Source organism: Scyliorhinus torazame, chromosome 31 (genome assembly GCF_047496885.1).
Source record: "Scyliorhinus torazame isolate Kashiwa2021f chromosome 31, sScyTor2.1, whole genome shotgun sequence".
NCBI classification, from domain to species: domain Eukaryota; kingdom Metazoa; phylum Chordata; class Chondrichthyes; order Carcharhiniformes; family Scyliorhinidae; genus Scyliorhinus; species Scyliorhinus torazame.
Genome location: NC_092737.1, coordinates 12,250,000 through 12,271,325, shown reverse-complemented (window position 1 = coordinate 12,271,325; position 21,326 = coordinate 12,250,000). Strand labels below are relative to the sequence as shown.

The window sequence follows — 21,326 nt, the reverse complement described above, 5'->3', positions numbered from 1 at the left end:
GGCGGGACTGGAAGATGCCACCGGCGGGAAGGGGCTGGAACGTTGTGGTCAAACTGTTTGCAAAAGACACAATATGTTCTGAAAGAGACTCTTTATTGTTCTATATCCTCAAATACAAAAATACTGTAAAAATACTGAGCACATGAAACAAATACAAAATTCCAGGTGTAAGGGAAGTCGTCACAAAACGTGCTGCCACATGGGTGTAAAATATTGTGTTTACGGAGATATTATGGAGCGCACTTGGGCGTGTTTACTGGACAGACACTAGTAAGAACTGATCATGGCTCACTGTGACAATAAGGTCAAGATTCACAAGGACATTCCCACCCGCACCATCCTGTACCCGGCAGTTCCTTTCACAGGTGTGTCCGGTGCGAGATCCCTTGAAGCGAACGCTTCGGAACTTAAACAACAAAAATAAAAATACAAAGAGGCTGGCGGTGGGCTAACTCACCGAGCCGGTGAGCTCCAGGCCCGGGATGAGCCAGCGAGGAGGTTGTTACTCGATGTCTCGGGTCACCCACCGCAGCACACGGAGTACCTTGTAGACATCGATAACACTACGGTTAAGTTGCCGAGGGCTTATATTAGTTTGCAGCAGGTGCCCTAAAACAGGGGCCTTGTGTTGACTTATGCTTGGCGAGCCAGGAGCAACCCAGTATGGATTCCTTACTGGTCTATCGAATGGAAAAGGCAGAGGCAGGTGAGGTTTATCAAAGATTCCACACCCAGTTTGGGTTTACGGTGTCAAAGTTACAGGGGACAAAGAAAGTGCAATCTCTTCTTTCCGGAGCCGAGGTCACAGATAGATCAGCTATGATCGTATTGACTAGCAGAGTTGGCTCAAAGGGCCGAGTGGACCACTCCCTGCTCCCGAGTCCTATATGCAGCTCACTGAATATTCAGGCAGAACGAGGCAGGGGAACGCCATGAGCTTGTCTGACATTATATTTGCTTCGGAGGCGGATCAGAGAAGGGGCACTGGGCTGATTCCTGGGATAAAGGTCAAGCTGGTCGGGCCTACACTCGTTGCCGAGTTCAGAAGACCAAAGAGGTAAAATATAGATAATCCTGAGGGGGGGCTTTATAGTTCGGACACGCAGAGGTATGCGCGTTCTTCTCTCCAACAGAGGGCAGTGGAGGCCGAGTCACTGAATTCGTTCAAGGCCGATTCAGACAGATTCCAGATCTAGGAGGGAGTTAAGGGGCATGGGGGACAGGCAAGAAGATGGGAGGAGAGGCCACAATCTGCTCAGCCACCATTTTATTCCATGGTGGAGCTGGCTCGAAGGGCCAAATGGCCAATGGCTGCTCCCGGTTTCTTAGGTGGTCCGAAGGGGGGGTGGGGTGAAATAGGTTTTCCCAAGGCGTGGGCCCTGGTGGTAAAAGAGGCAGTTTTCCTCATCCTGAATAGCGTGTTACTCGGATCCATCAGCATTTGAATTCAATAACAATCTGGAATTAAAAGTTTTACATTGGTGACCGAGAGTCGATTGTCTGGGGGGGGGGGGGGGGGGGGGGGGAATAAAGAAAAGGTCCCTTTTGGGAAGGAAATCTGCCACCATTACCTGGTCTGGCCGACACGTGGCTCCAGGTACACACAACGTGGTTAACACTTGCCTGCCTCTCTGAAGTAGCCTCAGTTCAAGAGGCAGTTAGGGATGGGCATTGAATGCCGACCACGCCTAGTGACACCCACATGGGTGTATAAGAATCACCACTGTACCCTCCTCCTAAAAACGCTAGCCCTCCCGGAGCGAGATTTTGGTTAACCGTCGTAATCTGCCTGGAGGCTTGCGGGATAGGAAATGGTCTCCTGCACCCCCTGGGAGTTTAACCGTTTAGCTCCCTCCTGCACATAGAAGCAGGCGCCTCGTACATTCGAGCGCGCGAGGGAAGGTTGGGTTCCGAGGACCTGGGATGAGGGGGGGTCGGGGGGTCCCAGTGGCAGCCTCAGGGCAGTGCTGGGAGACAGCTGCTCACCTCATGAAGTGCACCTCTCAGGCAAGATGAGAGAAGCAGAGAGTTTAGGGCACCGGAGGTGAAGCCCATTTTGCGCCGTCGGCAACTCCATACCTCTCTCCTCGCAGGTTCCGCCGGGGCCCAAACACAAGGAAGCTCGCGCGGCTGTACCCGAAGTGGATCGGTTGGTGCCGTGTGGAGTTTGGGTTAGCTGGAGTTGGTCCCTCAAGAGGCCGCCTGTTTCACAGGATTCTGGGATCAAGTGGATACCCCGGGTAGCGGGAAATTCGAGCCGGTTTCGGTCCAGTTTCCCTTTTGGATTGAAATGGTCGGCAGGGGCCTGCTGCTACATCCCGAGACCCTGCCCATCTCCTATCCCCATTGTTGAGACAGGGAAGATTAAAAAACACCAGGTTACACCCTGGGATGAGGGTTAAAACATCCCCAGTTAGCGAGCAGTTTTATTATAAGGAATGTCCATGATTTTTAATCTTGTGAGGGGTGGGGACAAGTTGCTGCCTCAAGCTCTTTGGGTTATGTTGAAAGATTAAAATCATACTTTTATTCCCTAATACCTCCATGTCACTGAGTATAAGAAGCAGAAGTCCAAAGACACCTTTGCAGGCTGGAGTGGTCAGGGTACAAGGTTACACTGCGGTCGGACAGCCCTGGATTGAGAGATATAATACCAAGGATCAAACGGCCTCCGTTAACTGTACTGACGAGGTTAGTCACTGGCCGGCAAAGCCGGGGCTTTTCAATCCATGTTCAGGAGTCCGGGGGGGGGTCAAGAGTACAGCAGCGGCGCGAGGTCAGAGTTCAGCAGCGTCGTGATGCACGGCTTCCCGACCAGCCATCACACCCTCGCCGCTCTCCACCCCGTCCCCTTGGCCGCCGCGGCCGTCCGTCCGTGGTTTCTCCTCCCCGTCAGCCTCCTGTCTCTTCTCCTGGCTGTTGGCTGGGTCCCCCTTCCGTCCCGTCCACATTTCAGTCAGGCAATCTGCAAAGGGGGGGTGGGGGGGGGAAAAAAAGGTGAGCGGGAGACAGTTCATTCGACGGTCAGGGATTAACACGGCAATGCCGCGAGGGATGCCAACTGCGATTGGACGGACGCCTGGAGAGTTTTTTTTCACTCCAGGTGACCGCCCATCCTCAACCACCCCGCCCCAGTTGATGCTGTGAAGCAACGGTGCTAACCGCTGTGCTACCTTGCTGCCCAAGACAATGGTTTCACGGCCATCATCAGACTCGGAATTACAATTTTTTTTAATTGAATTCGAATATCACCGCCTGCCGAGGTGGGATTCAAACCTGGGTCCCCAGAACATTAACCTGGGTCTCTGGATTACTATTCAGTGACAACGGCACTGGATCACTGCCTCCCCAGCTGCAATGCATCTTGTAGATGGTACACATTGTGAGTCGGTGGTGGTGGAGGGAGTGAATGTTTGTGGAAGGGGTGCCAATCAAGCGGGGCTGCTTTGTCCTGGATGGCGTCGAGCTTCTTGAGTGTTGTCGGAGCTGCGCTCAACCAGGCGAGTGGAGAATATTCCCTCACACTCCTGACTTGTGCCTTGTAGATGGTGGACAGGCTTTGGGGGGCGGTCAGGAGGTGAGTTACTCTCCGCAGGATTCCCAGCCTCTGACCTGCTCTGGTAGCCACAGTATTTATATGGCTGGGTCCAGTTCAGTCTCTGCTCAATGGTAACCCCCAGGATGTTGATTGTGGGGGATTCAGCGACGGCAACGCCATTGAATGTCAAGGGGAGATGGTTAGATTCGCTCTTGTTGGAGAATGTATGAGACACAGGCTGAGCGTAAAGAGAGGCTGAATAGAAAAGCAAGGAAGTAAAGATTAAACCTTTATCCATGACGAGTTTGATCGTTCCCCGATCGAGTACTGTGTCCAATTCCCAATGGGTAAGTGCAACTTTTGGAGAGGATAGCGAGAGGTTTACTGGAAGGGGCGCGGGATTATACGGAGACTCTGGAGAAGCTGGGTTGCCCGCCACAGAGCAGGGGTGAAGGGGTTATGGGGAGAAGAATGGGGATGAGAAAGCTATCAGCCTTGATTGAATGGCGGTGCCAAGTAGCCTAATTCTGCTCCTATGTCTTGTGGTCTAAGGCAAGGTTTAATCATTTAAAATCACTAGGAGTTAAACGGCTTCCAATAGCTCAACGGAGCAATCACCAGAGATCACGGAGTAGGAGGTGGCACAAGCAGGAAGCGGTTTCACCCAGCGGGTGGTTAGAATTTGGAACGTGCCTGCAGATCCGACAGGAATGTTCAGAGAGGAATCGGATAAATCCTTGAAAGAGAAGGAATAGCAGGGATAGGGGGAGAAGAGCAGGGCAGCGGGAATAACCGGATTGTTTTTTGAAAGGGCCAGCACACACGTCCGATGGGCTGAATAGCCTCCCTCCGGGATTCTATGAAAAGATGACTCTCTCTCTCTCACGCCAGCATTGAGGCTTTCGATAGCCGGCCGGCCGCCTCGCAACCCAGCTGCCAGAGACTGAGCAAACATATCGTGGAGGGAGTGGGATGGGGCAACAGACACAAAACGGGCTCTGCTGCCTCTTTAACCTGCAACTGCCCTGGGTGCGGAGGGGATCTAAGAAACAGGCGTTAGTTCCACGCACGGGAAGGGGGGTAGCATTAAAATAAATTCCAACGTCCGCATGGGCCGTCAGTCCTTGGTCGATGAGGTGGCGCCTCCTTGCTCTCGCAGCCTTGACCTTCGTCGCCCAGTCCTACGCCCCATCCCCGCAGTTCCTTCTCCTTCAAGTACTTTTCCAATTCCTTTTTAAACGTTCCGACGGATGATCCAAAAGCAGCCGTTATGTTAACCTGCTCAAACCACCGATGGGACTGCATCCACGCCAGGAGTCTGCGCCCAAAACAGGGACAAGCAAGGGCAGAGAAGGTTGGGAAACGAAAAGAAAAACGCAACCCGACCCCCACCCCAGACTGACCTCGATCGTCCTCTGCCAGCACATGGGACATGCAGAGAAACCGCTCCAGATTCAGGTCCTGGTGGCGAAAGTACCAGTCCTCCACTACCTCCTCGTACCGCTCCAACATGTTCTCGCACTGAAAAAGGGGCAAACGTCAGTGATGCACGATCAATTACAATCAAAGACGAGGTAGTAACATAACTGAAGGCTTTAATCGACTAGAACTGTTCCCCAGCAGCTTCGGTACAGAAAGAGGGCTGCTGGGACGGCACCGGTTCTTATACCCCGCCTGTCAGGGCGGAGCTACATAGAACATTACAGCGCAGTACAGGCCCTTCGGCCCTCGATGTTGCGCCGACCTGTGAAACCACGCTAAAGCCCATCTACACTATTCCCTTATCGTCCATATGTCTATCCAATGACCATTTGAATGCGCTTAGTGTTGGCGAGTCCACTACTGTTGCAGGCAGTGCATTCCACGCCCTTACTACTCTCTGAGTAAAGAACCTACCTCTGACATCTGTCTTATATCTATCTCCCCTCAATTTAAAGCTATGTCCCCTCGTGCTAGACATCACCATCCGAGGAAAAAGGCTCTTACTGTCCACCCTATCCAATCCTCTGATCATCTTTTATGCCTCAATTAAGTCACCTCTTAACCTTCTTCTCTTTAACGAAAACAGCCTCAAGTCCCTCAGCCTTTCCTCATAAGATCTTCCCTCCATACCAGGCAACATTCTGGTAAATCTCCTCTGCACCCTTTCCAATGCCTCCACATCCTTCCTATAATGTGGCGACCAGAATTGCACGCAATACTCCAAATGCGGCCGCACCAGAGTTTTGTACAGCTGCAACATGACCTCATGACTCCGAAACTCAATCCCTCTACCAATAAAAGCTAACACACCGTACGCCTTCTTAACAACCCTCTCAACCTGGGTGGCAACTTTCAGGGATCTATGTACATGGACACCGAGATCTCTCTGCTCATCCACACTGCCAAGAATCTTACCATTAGCCCAGTACTCTGTCTTCCTGTTATTCCTTCCAAAATGAATCACCTCACACTTTTCTGCATTAAACTCCATTTGCCACCTCTCAGCCCAGCCCTGCAGCTTATCTATGTCCCTCTGTAACTTGTAACATCCTTCCGCACTGTCCACAGCTCGACCGACTTTAGTGTCATCTGCACATTTACTCACCCATCCTTCTACGCCCTCCTCCAGGTCATTTATAAAAATGACAAACAGCAGTGGCCCCAAACAGATTCTTGTGGTACACCACTGGTAACTGGACTCCAGTCTGAACATTTCCCATCAACCACCACCCTTTGTCTTCTTCCAGCTAGCCAATTTCTGATCAAAACTGCTAAATCACCCTGAACCCCATGCCTCCGTATTTTCTGCAGTAGCCTACCGTGGGGAACCTTATCAAACGCTTTACTGAAAGCCATATACACCACATCAACTGCTTTACCCTCATCCACCTCTCAAAGAACTCAATAAGGTTTGTGAGGCACGACCTACCCTTCACAAAACCGTGTTGACTATCTCTCATCAAATTATTCCTTTCCAGATGATTATACATCCTATCTCTTATAAACCTTTCCAAGATTTTGCCCACAACAGAAGTAAGGCTCACTGGTCTATAGGTACCGGGGTTGTCTCTACTCCCCTTCTTGAACATACCAAACAGCCAATGATAAACTCCTAGGTTTAACCAATGGTCTTCAGCCTCTCGGGTACTGTAATACCTGATAATACCACAGTCAGGCAGCACAGTATCGGGTGCATTGGGTGGTGCTTGGCCGGAATGCGATCTTCCCGATTTAACACAGAGCTTAATAATCTTAGATTGGAACTTCTGCCTCCATTTTGTTTCCCCTCTTCCCTTGGTCTGATCTCTCTCCTCTCCCTTCGCACGGCAGCTATCCTGCCATTCTCACCTCCTCTAGCCACATCCTTTCTGCTTCCTTTCCTCATTCCCACTCGCGGCAAGAACCCAAACAGGCGCCGGAATGTGGCGACTAGGGGCTTTTCACAGTAACTTCATTTGAAGCCTACCTGAGACAGTGAGCGATTTTCATTTCAACCGTTTTGGGATTTAATCTCTCGTACCACAGACGCTACAGGAAACAGGTCAGTGGATTGACCGGAATGTTCTCAGCGTTAAGGGGCAGAGTTTGGAATAAGGGAAGGTTTGGGTCTACAGAGTAAGGAAATACAGGTAATCCCGAATAGAATAGAGTTAACTCTCCCGCCTGCGCCACTCTCTCAGGTGACAAATTCCAGATTCTAACTGTGACTTTGATTGGTGGAAAATTGGAGAGATTTCCTCATTCCCAACTGCGATCCCGTAATCCCAGGTTGGAAACTGCCCGGAAGCGCACCCGCACAAATGGCCTTTCACCTGCTTTTTCAGATCCGTCACCTCGGCCGAGGGCTCGTCCCACATTTCAAACGGGATACCCAGCTCCACCTTGACGCCCTTGTTTACCAGATTCTTCAGGGTCATCATCGTCTCACTGGTGCCCTGTCAACGGCACAACAAAACGCTGAGGCCACACAGCACAGTCGGCCATCAGCCTTGCTGCTACCGACAGCAGCCAGGCCTTCAAACACCCAGACAATAAAACAAGGAGATGCATTAATATAGCGCCTTCATGTAGTAAAATGCCCAAGGGTGTTATCAGGTGTTATCTCAGCGTGTCACCGAGCCACATGGGGTTGATATTAGGGGCAGGCGGCCAATGGCTCGGTCAGAGAGAACGGTTTTGACAGCCCCCTAAAGGAGAGAGAGGCAGAGAGGTTGAGAGAGAGAGAGAGAGAGAGAGAGAGAGAGAGAGAGAGAGAGGGGGGCAGAGAGGTTTAGAGAGAGAGAGAGGCAGAGAGGTTTAGAGAGAGAGAGAGAGAGAGAGAGAGAGGCAGAGAGGTTTAGAGAGAGAGAGAGAGAGAGAGAGAGAGAGAGAGAGAGAGAGAGAGAGGCAGGGTGCAACTTAACCAGGAGCTGATGTGGGTCACAGAGCAGATGGGGTGACACACAGACAGTCTCACACACACACAGTCCCCCCCACACCCACACACAGTCTTCCCCCCCACACACCCACACACACAGTCTTCCCCCCCACGCACCCACACACACAGTCTTCCCCCCCACGCACCCACACACACAGTCTTCCCCCCCACGCACCCACACACACAGTCTTCCCCCCCACGCACCCACACACACAGTCTTCCCCCCCACGCACCCACACACACAGTCTTCCCCCCCACGCACCCACACACACAGTCTTCCCCCCCACGCACCCACACACAGTCTTCCCCCACACCCCATGCGCACACACTCCCCCGCACACACTCCCCCGCACACACTCCCCCGCACACACTCCCCCGCACACACTCCCCCGCACACACTCCCCCGCACACACTCCCCCGCACACACTCCCCCGCACACACTCCCCCGCACACACTCCCCCGCACACACTCCCCCGCACACACTCCCCCGCACACACTCCCCCGCACACACTCCCCCGCACACACTCCCCCGCACACACTCCCCCGCACACACTCCCCCGCACACACTCCCCCGCACACACTCCCCCGCACACACTCCCCCGCACACACTCCCCCACACACACTCCCCCACACACACTCCCCCACACACACTCCCCCACACACACTCCCCCACACACACTCCCCCACACACACTCCCCCACACACACTCCCCCACACACACTCCCCCACACACACTCCCCCACACACACTCCCCCACACACACTCCCCCACACACACTCCCCCACACACACTCCCCCACACACACTCCCCCACACACACTCCCCCACACACACTCCCCCACACACACTCCCCCACACACACTCCCCCACACACACTCCCCCACACACACTCCCCCACACACACTCCCCCACACACACTCCCCCACACACACTCCCCCACACACACTCCCCCACACACACTCCCCCACACACACTCCCCCACACACACTCCCCCACACACACTCCCCCACACACACTCCCCCACACACACTCCCCCACACACACTCCCCCACACACACTCCCCCACACACACTCCCCCACACACACTCCCCCACACACACTCCCCCACACACACTCCCCCACACACACTCCCCCACACACACTCCCCCACACACACTCCCCCACACACACTCCCCCACACACACTCCCCCACACACACTCCCCCACACACACTCCCCCACACACACTCCCCCACACACACGCCCCCACACACACGCCCCCACACACACGCCCCCACACACACGCCCCCACACACACGCCCCCACACACACGCCCCCACACACACGCCCCCACACACACGCCCCCACACACACGCCCCCACACACACGCCCCCACACACACGCCCCCACACACACGCCCCCACACACACGCCCCCACACACACGCCCCCACACACACGCCCCCACACACACGCCCCCACACACACGCCCCCACACACACGCCCCCACACACACGCCCCCACACACACGCCCCCACACACACGCCCCCACACACACGCGCACACACACACGCGCACACACACACGCGCACACACACACGCGCACACACACACGCGCACACACACACGCGCACACACACACGCGCACACACACACGCGCACACACACACGCGCACACACACACGCGCACACACACACGCGCACACACACACGCGCACACACACACGCGCACACACTCCCCCACACACACGCGCACACACTCCCCCACACACACGCGCACACACTCCCCCACACACACGCGCACACACTCCCCCACACACACGCGCACACACTCCCCCACACACACGCGCACACACTCCCCCACACACACGCGCACACACTCCCCCACACACACGCGCACACACTCCCCCACACACACACGCGCACACACTCCCCCACACACACGCGCACACACTCCCCCACACACACGCGCACACACTCCCCCACACACACGCGCACACACTCCCCCACACACACGCGCACACACTCCCCCACACACACGCGCACACACTCCCCCACACACACGCGCACACACTCCCCCACACACACGCGCACACACTCCCCCACACACACTCCCCCACACACACGCGCACACACTCCCCCACACACACGCGCACACACTCCCCCACACACACGCGCACACACTCCCCCACACACACGCGCAAACACTCCCCCACACACACGCGCACACACTCCCCCACACACACGCGCACACACTCCCCCACACACACGCGCACACACTCCCCCACACACACGCGCACACACTCCCCCACACACACGCGCACACACTCCCCCACACACACGCGCACACACTCCCCCACACACACGCGCACACACTCCCCCACACACACGCGCACACACTCCCCCACACACACGCGCACACACTCCCCCACACACACGCGCACACACTCCCCCCCCCACGCGCACACACTCCCCCCCCCACGCTCACACACTCCCCCCCCCCCCACGCGCACACACTCCCCCCCCCCCACGCGCACACACTCCCCCCCCCCCCCACGCGCACACACTCCCCCCCCCCCCACACACTCTCCCCCCCACGCGCACACACTCCCCCCCACGCGCACACACTCCCCCCCACGCGCACACACTCCCCCCCACGCGCACACACTCCCCCCCACGCGCACACACTCCCCCACGCACACGCACTCCCCCACGCACACGCACTCCCCCACGCACACGCACTCCCCCACGCACACACGCACACACACACACACAGTGTGGCCCAACCCTGCCCTCGTGGACCATGTGACCAGCTTGGGGCCCATCGTATAGAAGCACACGAACCCCAGCCAATGGCGGGGCCCTGGTCAGAGTGAGCAGACCTGTATGTGGACAAGGTTGTTAGTTGCCAATAAAGCTTTTGTTCCTTTATATTGGGCGTCTCCTAGAGTAAAACAATTTCATTCCGAGAGATTGCACAAATGATGATTTCCCCCGCTCCCCATTTTTCTGACTCAACGTAGGAACCAGTTTTCTCGGCTGAAATGGGGTCAGTAAACGCTCTGGTTAACAGGTCAGTGCAGTCTGAGGCAGTGAAGATCGGCAGTACAGTAAACCCCTGGTTAACAGTGGGTCAGTGCGGTCTGAGGCAGTGAAGATCGGCAGTGCAGTAAACTCCTGGTTAACAGTGGGTCAGTGCCGTCTGAGGCAGTGAAGATCGGCAGTGCAGTAAACCCCTGGTTAATAGGTCAGTGCGGTCTGAGGCAGTGAAGATCGGCAGTGCAGTAAACTCCTGGTTAACAGTGGGTCAGTGCGGTCTGAGGCAGTGAAGATGGGCAGAGCAGTAAACTCCTGGTTAACAGGTCAGTGCGGTCGGAGGCAGTGAAGATCGGCAGTGCAGTAAACTCCTGGTTAACAGTGGGTCAGTGCGGTCTGAGGCAGTGAAGATCGGCAGTGCAGTAAACTCCTGGTTAACAGTGGGTCAGTGCGGTCTGAGGCAGTGAAGATCGGCAGTGCAGTAAACCCCTGGTTAACAGGTCAGTGCGGTCTGAGGCAGTGAAGATCGGCAGTGCAGTAAACTCCTGGTTAACAGTGGGTCAGTGCGGACTGAGGCAGTGAAGATCGGCAGTGCAGTAAACCCCTGGTTAACAGTGGGTCAGTGCGGTCTGAGGCAGTGAAGATCGCCAGTGCAGTAAACTCCTGGTTAACAGTGGGTCAGTGCGGTCTGAGGCAGTGAAGATCGGCAGTGCAGTAAACTCCTGGTTAACAGTGGGTCAGTGCGGACTGAGGCAGTGAAGATGGGCAGTGCAGTAAACCCCTGGTTAACAGGTCAGTGCGGTCTGAGGCAGTGATGATCGGCAGTGCAGTAAACTCCTGGTTAACAGGTCAGTGCGGTCTGAGGCAGTGAAGATCGGCAGTGCAGTAAACCCCTGGTGAACAGGTCAGTGCGGTCTGAGGCAGTGAAGATCGGCAGTGCAGTAAACTCCTGGTTAACTGTGGGTCAGTGCGGACTGAGGCAGTGAAGATCGGCAGTGCAGTAAACCCCTGGTTAATAGGTCAGTGCGGTCTGAGGCAGTGAAGATCGGCAGTGCAGTAAACCCCTGAACAGGTCAGCGCGGTCTGAGGCAGTGAAGATCGGCAGTGCAGTAAACTCCTGGTTAACAGTGGGTCAGTGCGGTCTGAGGCAGTGAAGATCGGCAGTGCAGTAAACTCCTGGTTAACTGTGGGTCAGTGCGGTCTGAGGCAGTGAAGATCGGCAGTGCAGTAAACTCCTGGTTAACTGTGGGTCAGTGCGGTCTGAGGCAGTGAAGATCGGCAGTGCAGTAAACTACTGGTTAACAGTGGGTCAGTGCGGTCTGAGGCAGTGAAGATGGGCAGAGCAGTAAACTCCTGGTTAACAGGTCAGTGCGGTCGGAGGCAGTGAAGATCGGCAGTGCAGTAAACTCCTGGTTAGCAGGTCAGTGCGGTCTGAGGCAGTGAAGATCGGCAGTGCAGTAAACTCCTGGTTAACAGTGGGTCAGTGCGGACTGAGGCAGTGAAGATGGGCAGTGCAGTAAACTCCTGGTTAACAGTGGGTCAGTGCGGACTGAGGCAGTGAAGATGGGCAGTGCAGTAAACTCCTGGTTAACAGTGGGTCAGTGCGGTCTGAGGCAGTGAAGATCGGCAGTACAGTAAACCCCTGGTTAACAGTGGGTCAGTGCGGTCTGAGGCAGTGAAGATCGGCAGTGCAGTAAACTCCTGGTTAACTGTGGGTCAGTGCGGTCTGAGGCAGTGAAGGTCGGCAGTGCAGTAAACTCCTGGTTAACTGTGGGTCAGTGCGGTCTGAGGCAGTGAAGATGGGCAGAGCAGTAAACTCCTGGTTAACAGTGGGTCAGTGCCGTCTGAGGCAGTGAAGATCGGCAGTGCAGTAAACCCCTGGTTAACAGGTCAGTGTGGTCTGAGGCAGTGAAGATCGGCAGTACAGTAAACCCCTGGTTAACAGTGGGTCAGTGCGGACTGAGGCAGTGAAGATGGGCAGAGCAGTAAACTCCTGGTGAACAGTGGGTCAGTGCGGTCTGAGGCAGTGAAGATCGGCAGTGCAGTAAACCCCTGGTTAACAGGTCAGTGCGGTCTGAAGCAGTGAAGATCGGCAGTACAGTAAACCCCTGGTTAACAGTGGGTCAGTGCGGACTGAGGCAGTGAAGATGGGCAGAGCAGTAAACTCCTGGTTAACAGTGGGTCAGTGCCGTCTGAGGCAGTGAAGATCGGCAGTGCAGTAAACCCCTGGTTAATAGGTCAGTGCGGTCTGAGGCAGTGAAGATCGGCAGTGCAGTAAACTCCTGGTGAACAGGTCAGTGCGGTCTGAGGCAGTGAAGATCGGCAGTGCAGTAAACTCCTGGTTAACAGTGGGTCAGTGCGGACTGAGGCAGTGAAGATCGGCAGTGCAGTAAACTCCTGGTTAACAGGTCAGTGCGGTCTGAGGCAGTGAAGATCGGCAGTGCAGTAAACCCCTGGTGAACAGGTCAGTGCGGTCTGAGGCAGTGAAGATCGGCAGTGCAGTAAACCCCTGGTTAACAGGTCAGTGCGGTCTGAGGCAGTGAAGATCGGCAGTGCAGTAAACTCCTGGTTGACAGGTCAGTGCGGACTGAGGCAGTGAAGATCGGCAGTGCAGTAAACTCCTGGTTAACAGTGGGTCAGTGCGGTCTGAGGCAGTGAAGGTCGGCAGTGCAGTAAACCCCTGGTGAACAGGTCAGTGCGGTCTGAGGCAGTGAAGATCGGCAGTGCAGTAAACCCCTGGTGAACAGGTCAGTGCGGTCTGAGGCAGTGAAGATCGGCAGTGCAGTAAACCCCTGGTTAACAGGTCAGTGCGGTCTGAGGCAGTGAAGATCGGCAGTGCAGTAAAATCCTGGTTAACAGTGGGTCAGTGCGGTCTGAGGCAGCGAAGATTGGCAGTGCAGTAAACCCCTGGTGAACAGGTCAGTGTGGACTGAGGCAGTGAAGATCGGCAGTGCAGTAAACTCCTGGTTAACAGGTCAGTGCGGTCTGAGGCAGTGAAGATCGGCAGTGCAGTAAACTCCTGGTTAACTGTGGGTCAGTGCGGTCTGAGGCAGTGAAGATCGGCAGTGCAGTAAACTCCTGGTTAACTGTGGGTCAGTGCGGTCTGAGGCAGTGAAGATGGGCAGAGCAGTAAACTCCTGGTTAACAGGTCAGTGCGGTCGGAGGCAGTGAAGATCGGCAGTGCAGTAAACCCCTGGTGAACAGGTCAGTGCGGACTGAGGCAGTGAAGATCGGCAGTGCAGTAAACCCCTGGTGAACAGGTCAGTGCGGTCTGAGGCAGTGAAGATCGGCAGTGCAGTAAACTCCTGGTTAACTGTGGGTCAGTGCGGACTGAGGCAGTGAAGATCGGCAGTGCAGTAAACCCCTGGTTAATAGGTCAGTGCGGTCTGAGGCAGTGAAGATCGGCAGTGCAGTAAACCCCTGAACAGGTCAGCGCGGTCTGAGGCAGTGAAGATCGGCAGTGCAGTAAACTCCTGGTTAACTGTGGGTCAGTGCGGACTGAGGCAGTGAAGATCGGCAGTGCAGTAAACCCCTGGTTAATAGGTCAGTGCGGTCTGAGGCAGTGAAGATCGGCAGTGCAGTAAACCCCTGAACAGGTCAGCGCGGTCTGAGGCAGTGAAGATCGGCAGTGCAGTAAACTCCTGGTTAACTGTGGGTCAGTGCGGTCTGAGGCAGTGAAGATCGGCAGTGCAGTAAACTACTGGTTAACAGTGGGTCAGTGCGGTCTGAGGCAGTGAAGATGGGCAGAGCAGTAAACTCCTGGTTAACAGGTCAGTGCGGTCGGAGGCAGTGAAGATCGGCAGTGCAGTAAACTCCTGGTTAACAGGTCAGTGCGGTCTGAGGCAGTGAAGATCGGCAGTGCAGTAAACTCCTGGTTAACAGTGGGTCAGTGCGGACTGAGGCAGTGAAGATGGGCAGTGCAGTAAACTCCTGGTTAACTGTGGGTCAGTGCGGTCTGAGGCAGTGAAGGTCGGCAGTGCAGTAAACTCCTGGTTAACTGTGGGTCAGTGCGGTCTGAGGCAGTGAAGATGGGCAGAGCAGTAAACTCCTGGTTAACAGTGGGTCAGTGCCGTCTGAGGCAGTGAAGATCGGCAGTGCAGTAAACCCCTGGTTAACAGGTCAGTGTGGTCTGAGGCAGTGAAGATCGGCAGTACAGTAAACCCCTGGTTAACAGTGGGTCAGTGCGGACTGAGGCAGTGAAGATGGGCAGAGCAGTAAACTCCTGGTTAACAGTGGGTCAGTGCCGTCTGAGGCAGTGAAGATCGGCAGTGCAGTAAACCCCTGGTTAACAGGTCAGTGCGGTCTGAGGCAGTGAAGATCGGCAGTGCAGTAAGCCCCTGGTGAACAGGTCAGTGCGGTCTGAGGCAGTGAAGATCGGCAGTGCAGTAAACTCCTGGTTAACTGTGGGTCAGTGCGGTCTGAGGCAGTGAAGATGGGCAGAGCAGTAAACTCCTGGTTAACAGGTCAGTGCGGTCGGAGGCAGTGAAGATCGGCAGTGCAGTAAACCCCTGGTGAACAGGTCAGTGCGGACTGAGGCAGTGAAGATCGGCAGTGCAGTAAACCCCTGGTGAACAGGTCAGTGCGGTCTGAGGCAGTGAAGATCGGCAGTGCAGTAAACTCCTGGTTAACTGTGGGTCAGTGCGGACTGAGGCAGTGAAGATCGGCAGTGCAGTAAACCCCTGGTTAATAGGTCAGTGCGGTCTGAGGCAGTGAAGATCGGCAGTGCAGTAAACCCCTGAACAGGTCAGCGCGGTCTGAGGCAGTGAAGATCGGCAGTGCAGTAAACTCCTGGTTAACAGTGGGTCAGTGCGGTCTGAGGCAGTGAAGATCGGCAGTGCAGTAAACTCCTGGTTAACTGTGGGTCAGTGCGGACTGAGGCAGTGAAGATCGGCAGTGCAGTAAACCCCTGGTTAATAGGTCAGTGCGGTCTGAGGCAGTGAAGATCGGCAGTGCAGTAAACCCCTGAACAGGTCAGCGCGGTCTGAGGCAGTGAAGATCGGCAGTGCAGTAAACTCCTGGTTAACTGTGGGTCAGTGCGGTCTGAGGCAGTGAAGATCGGCAGTGCAGTAAACTACTGGTTAACAGTGGGTCCAGTGAAGATGGGCAGAGCAGTAAACTCCTGGTTAACAGGTCAGTGCGGTCGGAGGCAGTGAAGATCGGCAGTGCAGTAAACTCCTGGTTAACAGGTCAGTGCGGTCTGAGGCAGTGAAGATCGGCAGTGCAGTAAACTCCTGGTTAACAGTGGGTCAGTGCGGACTGAGGCAGTGAAGATGGGCAGTGCAGTAAACTCCTGGTTAACAGTGGGTCAGTGCGGTCTGAGGCAGTGAAGATCGGCAGTACAGTAAACCCCTGGTTAACAGTGGGTCAGTGCGGTCTGAGGCAGTGAAGATCGGCAGTGCAGTAAACTCCTGGTTAACAGTGGGTCAGTGCGGTCTGAGGCAGTGAAGATCGGCAGTGCAGTAAACTCCTGGTTAACTGTGGGTCAGTGCGGTCTGAGGCAGTGAAGGTCGGCAGTGCAGTAAACTCCTGGTTAACTGTGGGTCAGTGCGGTCTGAGGCAGTGAAGATGGGCAGAGCAGTAAACTCCTGGTTAACAGTGGGTCAGTGCCGTCTGAGGCAGTGAAGATCGGCAGTGCAGTAAACCCCTGGTTAACAGGTCAGTGTGGTCTGAGGCAGTGAAGATCGGCAGTACAGTAAACCCCTGGTTAACAGTGGGTCAGTGCGGACTGAGGCAGTGAAGATGGGCAGAGCAGTAAACTCCTGGTTAACAGTGGGTCAGTGCCGTCTGAGGCAGTGAAGATCGGCAGTGCAGTAAACCCCTGGTTAACAGGTCAGTGCGGTCTGAGGCAGTGAAGATCGGCAGTGCAGTAAACCCCTGGTGAACAGGTCAGTGCGGTCTGAGGCAGTGAAGATCGGCAGTGCAGTAAACCCCTGGTTAACAGGTCAGTGCGGTCTGAGGCAGTGAAGATCGGCAGTGCAGTAAACTCCTGGTTAACAGGTCAGTGCGGACTGAGGCAGTGAAGATCGGCAGTGCAGTAAACTCCTGGTTAACAGTGGGTCAGTGCGGTCTGAGGCAGTGAAGGTCGGCAGTGCAGTAAACCCCTGGTGAACAGGTCAGTGCGGTCTGAGGCAGTGAAGATCGGCAGTGCAGTAAACTCCTGGTTAACTGTGGGTCAGTGCGGTCTGAGGCAGTGAAGATGGGCAGAGCAGTAAACTCCTGGTTAACAGGTCAGTGCGGTCGGAGGCAGTGAAGATCGGCAGTGCAGTAAACTCCTGGTTAACAGGTCAGTGCGGTCTGAGGCAGTGAAGATCGGCAGTGCAGTAAACTCCTGGTTAACAGTGGGTCAGTGCGGACTGAGGCAGTGAAGATGGGCAGTGCAGTAAACTCCTGGTTAACAGTGGGTCAGTGCGGTCTGAGGCAGTGAAGATCGGCAGTACAGTAAACCCCTGGTTAACAGTGGGTCAGTGCGGTCTGAGGCAGTGAAGATCGGCAGTGCAGTAAACTCCTGGTTAACAGTGGGTCAGTGCGGTCTGAGGCAGTGAAGATCGGCAGTGCAGTAAACTCCTGGTTAACTGTGGGTCAGTGCGGTCTGAGGCAGTGAAGGTCGGCAGTGCAGTAAACTCCTGGTTAACTGTGGGTCAGTGCGGTCTGAGGCAGTGAAGATGGGCAGAGCAGTAAACTCCTGGTTAACAGGTCAGTGCGGTCGGAGGCAGTGAAGATCGGCAGTGCAGTAAACCCCTGGTGAACAGGTCAGTGCGGACTGAGGCAGTGAAGATCGGCAGTGCAGTAAACCCCTGGTGAACAGGTCAGTGCGGTCTGAGGCAGTGAAGATCGGCAGTGCAGTAAACTCCTGGTTAACTGTGGGTCAGTGCGGACTGAGGCAGTGAAGATCGGCAGTGCAGTAAACCCCTGGTTAATAGGTCAGTGCGGTCTGAGGCAGTGAAGATCGGCAGTGCAGTAAACCCCTGAACAGGTCAGCGCGGTCTGAGGCAGTGAAGATCGGCAGTGCAGTAAACTCCTGGTTAACAGTGGGTCAGTGCGGTCTGAGGCAGTGAAGATCGGCAGTGCAGTAAACTCCTGGTTAACTGTGGGTCAGTGCGGACTGAGGCAGTGAAGATCGGCAGTGCAGTAAACCCCTGGTTAATAGGTCAGTGCGGTCTGAGGCAGTGAAGATCGGCAGTGCAGTAAACCCCTGAACAGGTCAGCGCGGTCTGAGGCAGTGAAGATCGGCAGTGCAGTAAACTCCTGGTTAACTGTGGGTCAGTGCGGTCTGAGGCAGTGAAGATCGGCAGTGCAGTAAACTACTGGTTAACAGTGGGTCAGTGCGGTCTGAGGCAGTGAAGATGGGCAGAGCAGTAAACTCCTGGTTAACAGGTCAGTGCGGTCGGAGGCAGTGAAGATCGGCAGTGCAGTAAACTCCTGGTTAACAGGTCAGTGCGGTCTGAGGCAGTGAAGATCGGCAGTGCAGTAAACTCCTGGTTAACAGTGGGTCAGTGCGGACTGAGGCAGTGAAGATGGGCAGTGCAGTAAACTCCTGGTTAACAGTGGGTCAGTGCGGTCTGAGGCAGTGAAGATCGGCAGTACAGTAAACCCCTGGTTAACAGTGGGTCAGTGCGGTCTGAGGCAGTGAAGATCGGCAGTGCAGTAAACTCCTGGTTAACAGTGGGTCAGTGCGGTCTGAGGCAGTGAAGATCGGCAGTGCAGTAAACTCCTGGTTAACTGTGGGTCAGTGCGGTCTGAGGCAGTGAAGGTCGGCAGTGCAGTAAACTCCTGGTTAACTGTGGGTCAGTGCGGTCTGAGGCAGTGAAGATGGGCAGAGCAGTAAACTCCTGGTTAACAGTGGGTCAGTGCCGTCTGAGGCAGTGAAGATCGGCAGTGCAGTAAACCCCTGGTTAACAGGTCAGTGTGGTCTGAGGCAGTGAAGATCGGCAGTACAGTAAACCCCTGGTTAACAGTGGGTCAGTGCGGACTGAGGCAGTGAAGATGGGCAGAGCAGTAAACTCCTGGTTAACAGTGGGTCAGTGCCGTCTGAGGCAGTGAAGATCGGCAGTGCAGTAAACCCCTGGTTAACAGGTCAGTGCGGTCTGAGGCAGTGAAGATCGGCAGTGCAGTAAACCCCTGGTGAACAGGTCAGTGCGGTCTGAGGCAGTGAAGATCGGCAGTGCAGTAAACCCCTGGTTAACAGGTCAGTGCGGTCTGAGGCAGTGAAGATCGGCAGTGCAGTAAACTCCTGGTTAACAGGTCAGTGCGGACTGAGGCAGTGAAGATCGGCAGTGCAGTAAACTCCTGGTTAACAGTGGGTCAGTGCGGTCTGAGGCAGTGAAGGTCGGCAGTGCAGTAAACCCCTGGTGAACAGGTCAGTGCGGTCTGAGGCAGTGAAGATCGGCAGTGCAGTAAACTCCTGGTTAACTGTGGGTCAGTGCGGTCTGAGGCAGTGAAGATCGGCAGTGCAGTAAACTCCTGGTTAACAGTGGGTCAGTGCGGTCTGAGGCAGTGAAGGTCGGCAGTGCAGTAAACCCCTGGTGAACAGGTCAGTGCGGTCTGAGGCAGTGAAGATCGGCAGTGCAGTAAACTCCTGGTTAACTGTGGGTCAGTGCGGTCTGAGGCAGTGAAGATGGGCAGAGCAGTAAACTCCTGGTTAACAGGTCAGTGCGGTCGGAGGCAGTGAAGATCGGCAGTGCAGTAAACTCCTGGTTAACAGGTCAGTGCGGTCTGAGGCAGTGAAGATCGGCAGTGCAGTAAACTCCTGGTTAACAGTGGGTCAGTGCGGACTGAGGCAGTGAAGATGGGCAGTGCAGTAAACTCCTGGTTAACAGTGGGTCAGTGCGGTCTGAGGCAGTGAAGATCGGCAGTACAGTAAACCCCTGGTTAACAGTGGGTCAGTGCGGTCTGAGGCAGTGAAGATCGGCAGTGCAGTAAACTCCTGGTTAACAGTGGGTCAGTGCGGTCTGAGGCAGTGAAGATCGGCAGTGCAGTAAACTCCTGGTTAACTGTGGGTCAGTGCGGTCTGAGGCAGTGAAGGTCGGCAGTGCAGTAAACTCCTGGTTAACTGTGGGTCAGTGCGGTCTGAGGCAGTGAAGATGGGCAGAGCAGTAAACTCCTGGTTAACAGGTCAGTGCGGTCGGAGGCAGTGAAGATCGGCAGTGCAGTAAACCCCTGGTGAACAGGTCAGTGCGGACTGAGGCAGTGAAGATCGGCAGTGCAGTAAACCCCTGGTGAACAGGTCAGTGCGGTCTGAGGCAGTGAAGATCGGCAGTGCAGTAAACTCCTGGTTAACTGTGGGTCAGTGCGGACTGAGGCAGTGAAGATCGGCAGTGCAGTAAACCCCTGGTTAATAGGTCAGTGCGGTCTGAGGCAGTGAAGATCGGCAGTGCAGTAAACCCCTGAACAGGTCAGCGCGGTCTGAGGCAGTGAAGATCGGCAGTGCAGTAAACTCCTGGTTAACAGTGGGTCAGTGCGGTCTGAGGCAGTGAAGATCGGCAGTGCAGTAAACTCCTGGTTAACTGTGGGTCAGTGCGGACTGAGGCAGTGAAGATCGGCAGTGCAGTAAACCCCTGGTTAATAGGTCAGTGCGGTCTGAGGCAGTGAAGATCGGCAGTGCAGTAAACCCCTGAACAGGTCAGCGCGGTCTGAGGCAGTGAAGATCGGCAGTGCAGTAAACTCCTGGTTAACTGTGGGTCAGTGCGGTCTGAGGCAGTGAAGATCGGCAGTGCAGTAAACTACTGGTTAACAGTGGGTCAGTGCGGTCTGAGGCAGTGAAGATGGGCAGAGCAGTAAACTCCTGGTTAACAGGTCAGTGCGGTCGGAGGCAGTGAAGATCGGCAGTGCAGTAAACTCCTGGTTAACAGGTCAGTGCGGTCTGAGGCAGTGAAGATCGGCAGTGCAGTAAACTCCTGGTTAACAGTGGGTCAGTGCGGACTGAGGCAGTGAAGATGGGCAGTGCAGTAAACTCCTGGTTAACAGTGGGTCAGTGCGGTCTGAGGCAGTGAAGATCGGCAGTACAGTAAACCCCTGGTTAACAGTGGGTCAGTGCGGTCTGAGGCAGTGAAGATCGGCAGTGCAGTAAACTCCTGGTTAACAGTGGGTCAGTGCGGTCTGAGGCAGTGAAGATCGGCAGTGCAGTAAACTCCTGGTTAACTGTGGGTCAGTGCGGTCTGAGGCAGTGAAGGTCGGCAGTGCAGTAAACTCCTGGTTAACTGTGGGTCAGTGCGGTCTGAGGCAGTGAAGATGGGCAGAGCAGTAAACTCCTGGTTAACAGTGGGTCAGTGCCGTCTGAGGCAGTGAAGATCGGCAGTGCAGTAAACCCCTGGTTAACAGGTCAGTGTGGTCTGAGGCAGTGAAGATCGGCAGTACAGTAAACCCCTGGTTAACAGTGGGT

The 21,326-nt window shown here is 55.1% G+C and overlaps 1 protein-coding gene across 1 annotated transcript in view; it reads right to left on the bottom strand.

The window, feature by feature from the left end:
* Positions 1-76: 76 nt before the first annotated feature.
* Positions 77-21,326, bottom strand: part of cnpy4 (canopy FGF signaling regulator 4) — a 34,056-nt gene continuing 12,806 nt past the window's right edge. Inside the window, exons 4-6 of the mRNA XM_072493339.1 lie at positions 7,333-7,455; positions 4,942-5,059; positions 77-2,965 (exon numbers count right to left, since the gene is read on the bottom strand). Coding sequence (XP_072349440.1) covers positions 2,778-2,965; positions 4,942-5,059; positions 7,333-7,455 — 429 coding nt within the window. The 3' untranslated portion in view covers positions 77-2,777. The remainder of the gene's footprint in view (positions 2,966-4,941; positions 5,060-7,332; positions 7,456-21,326) is intronic.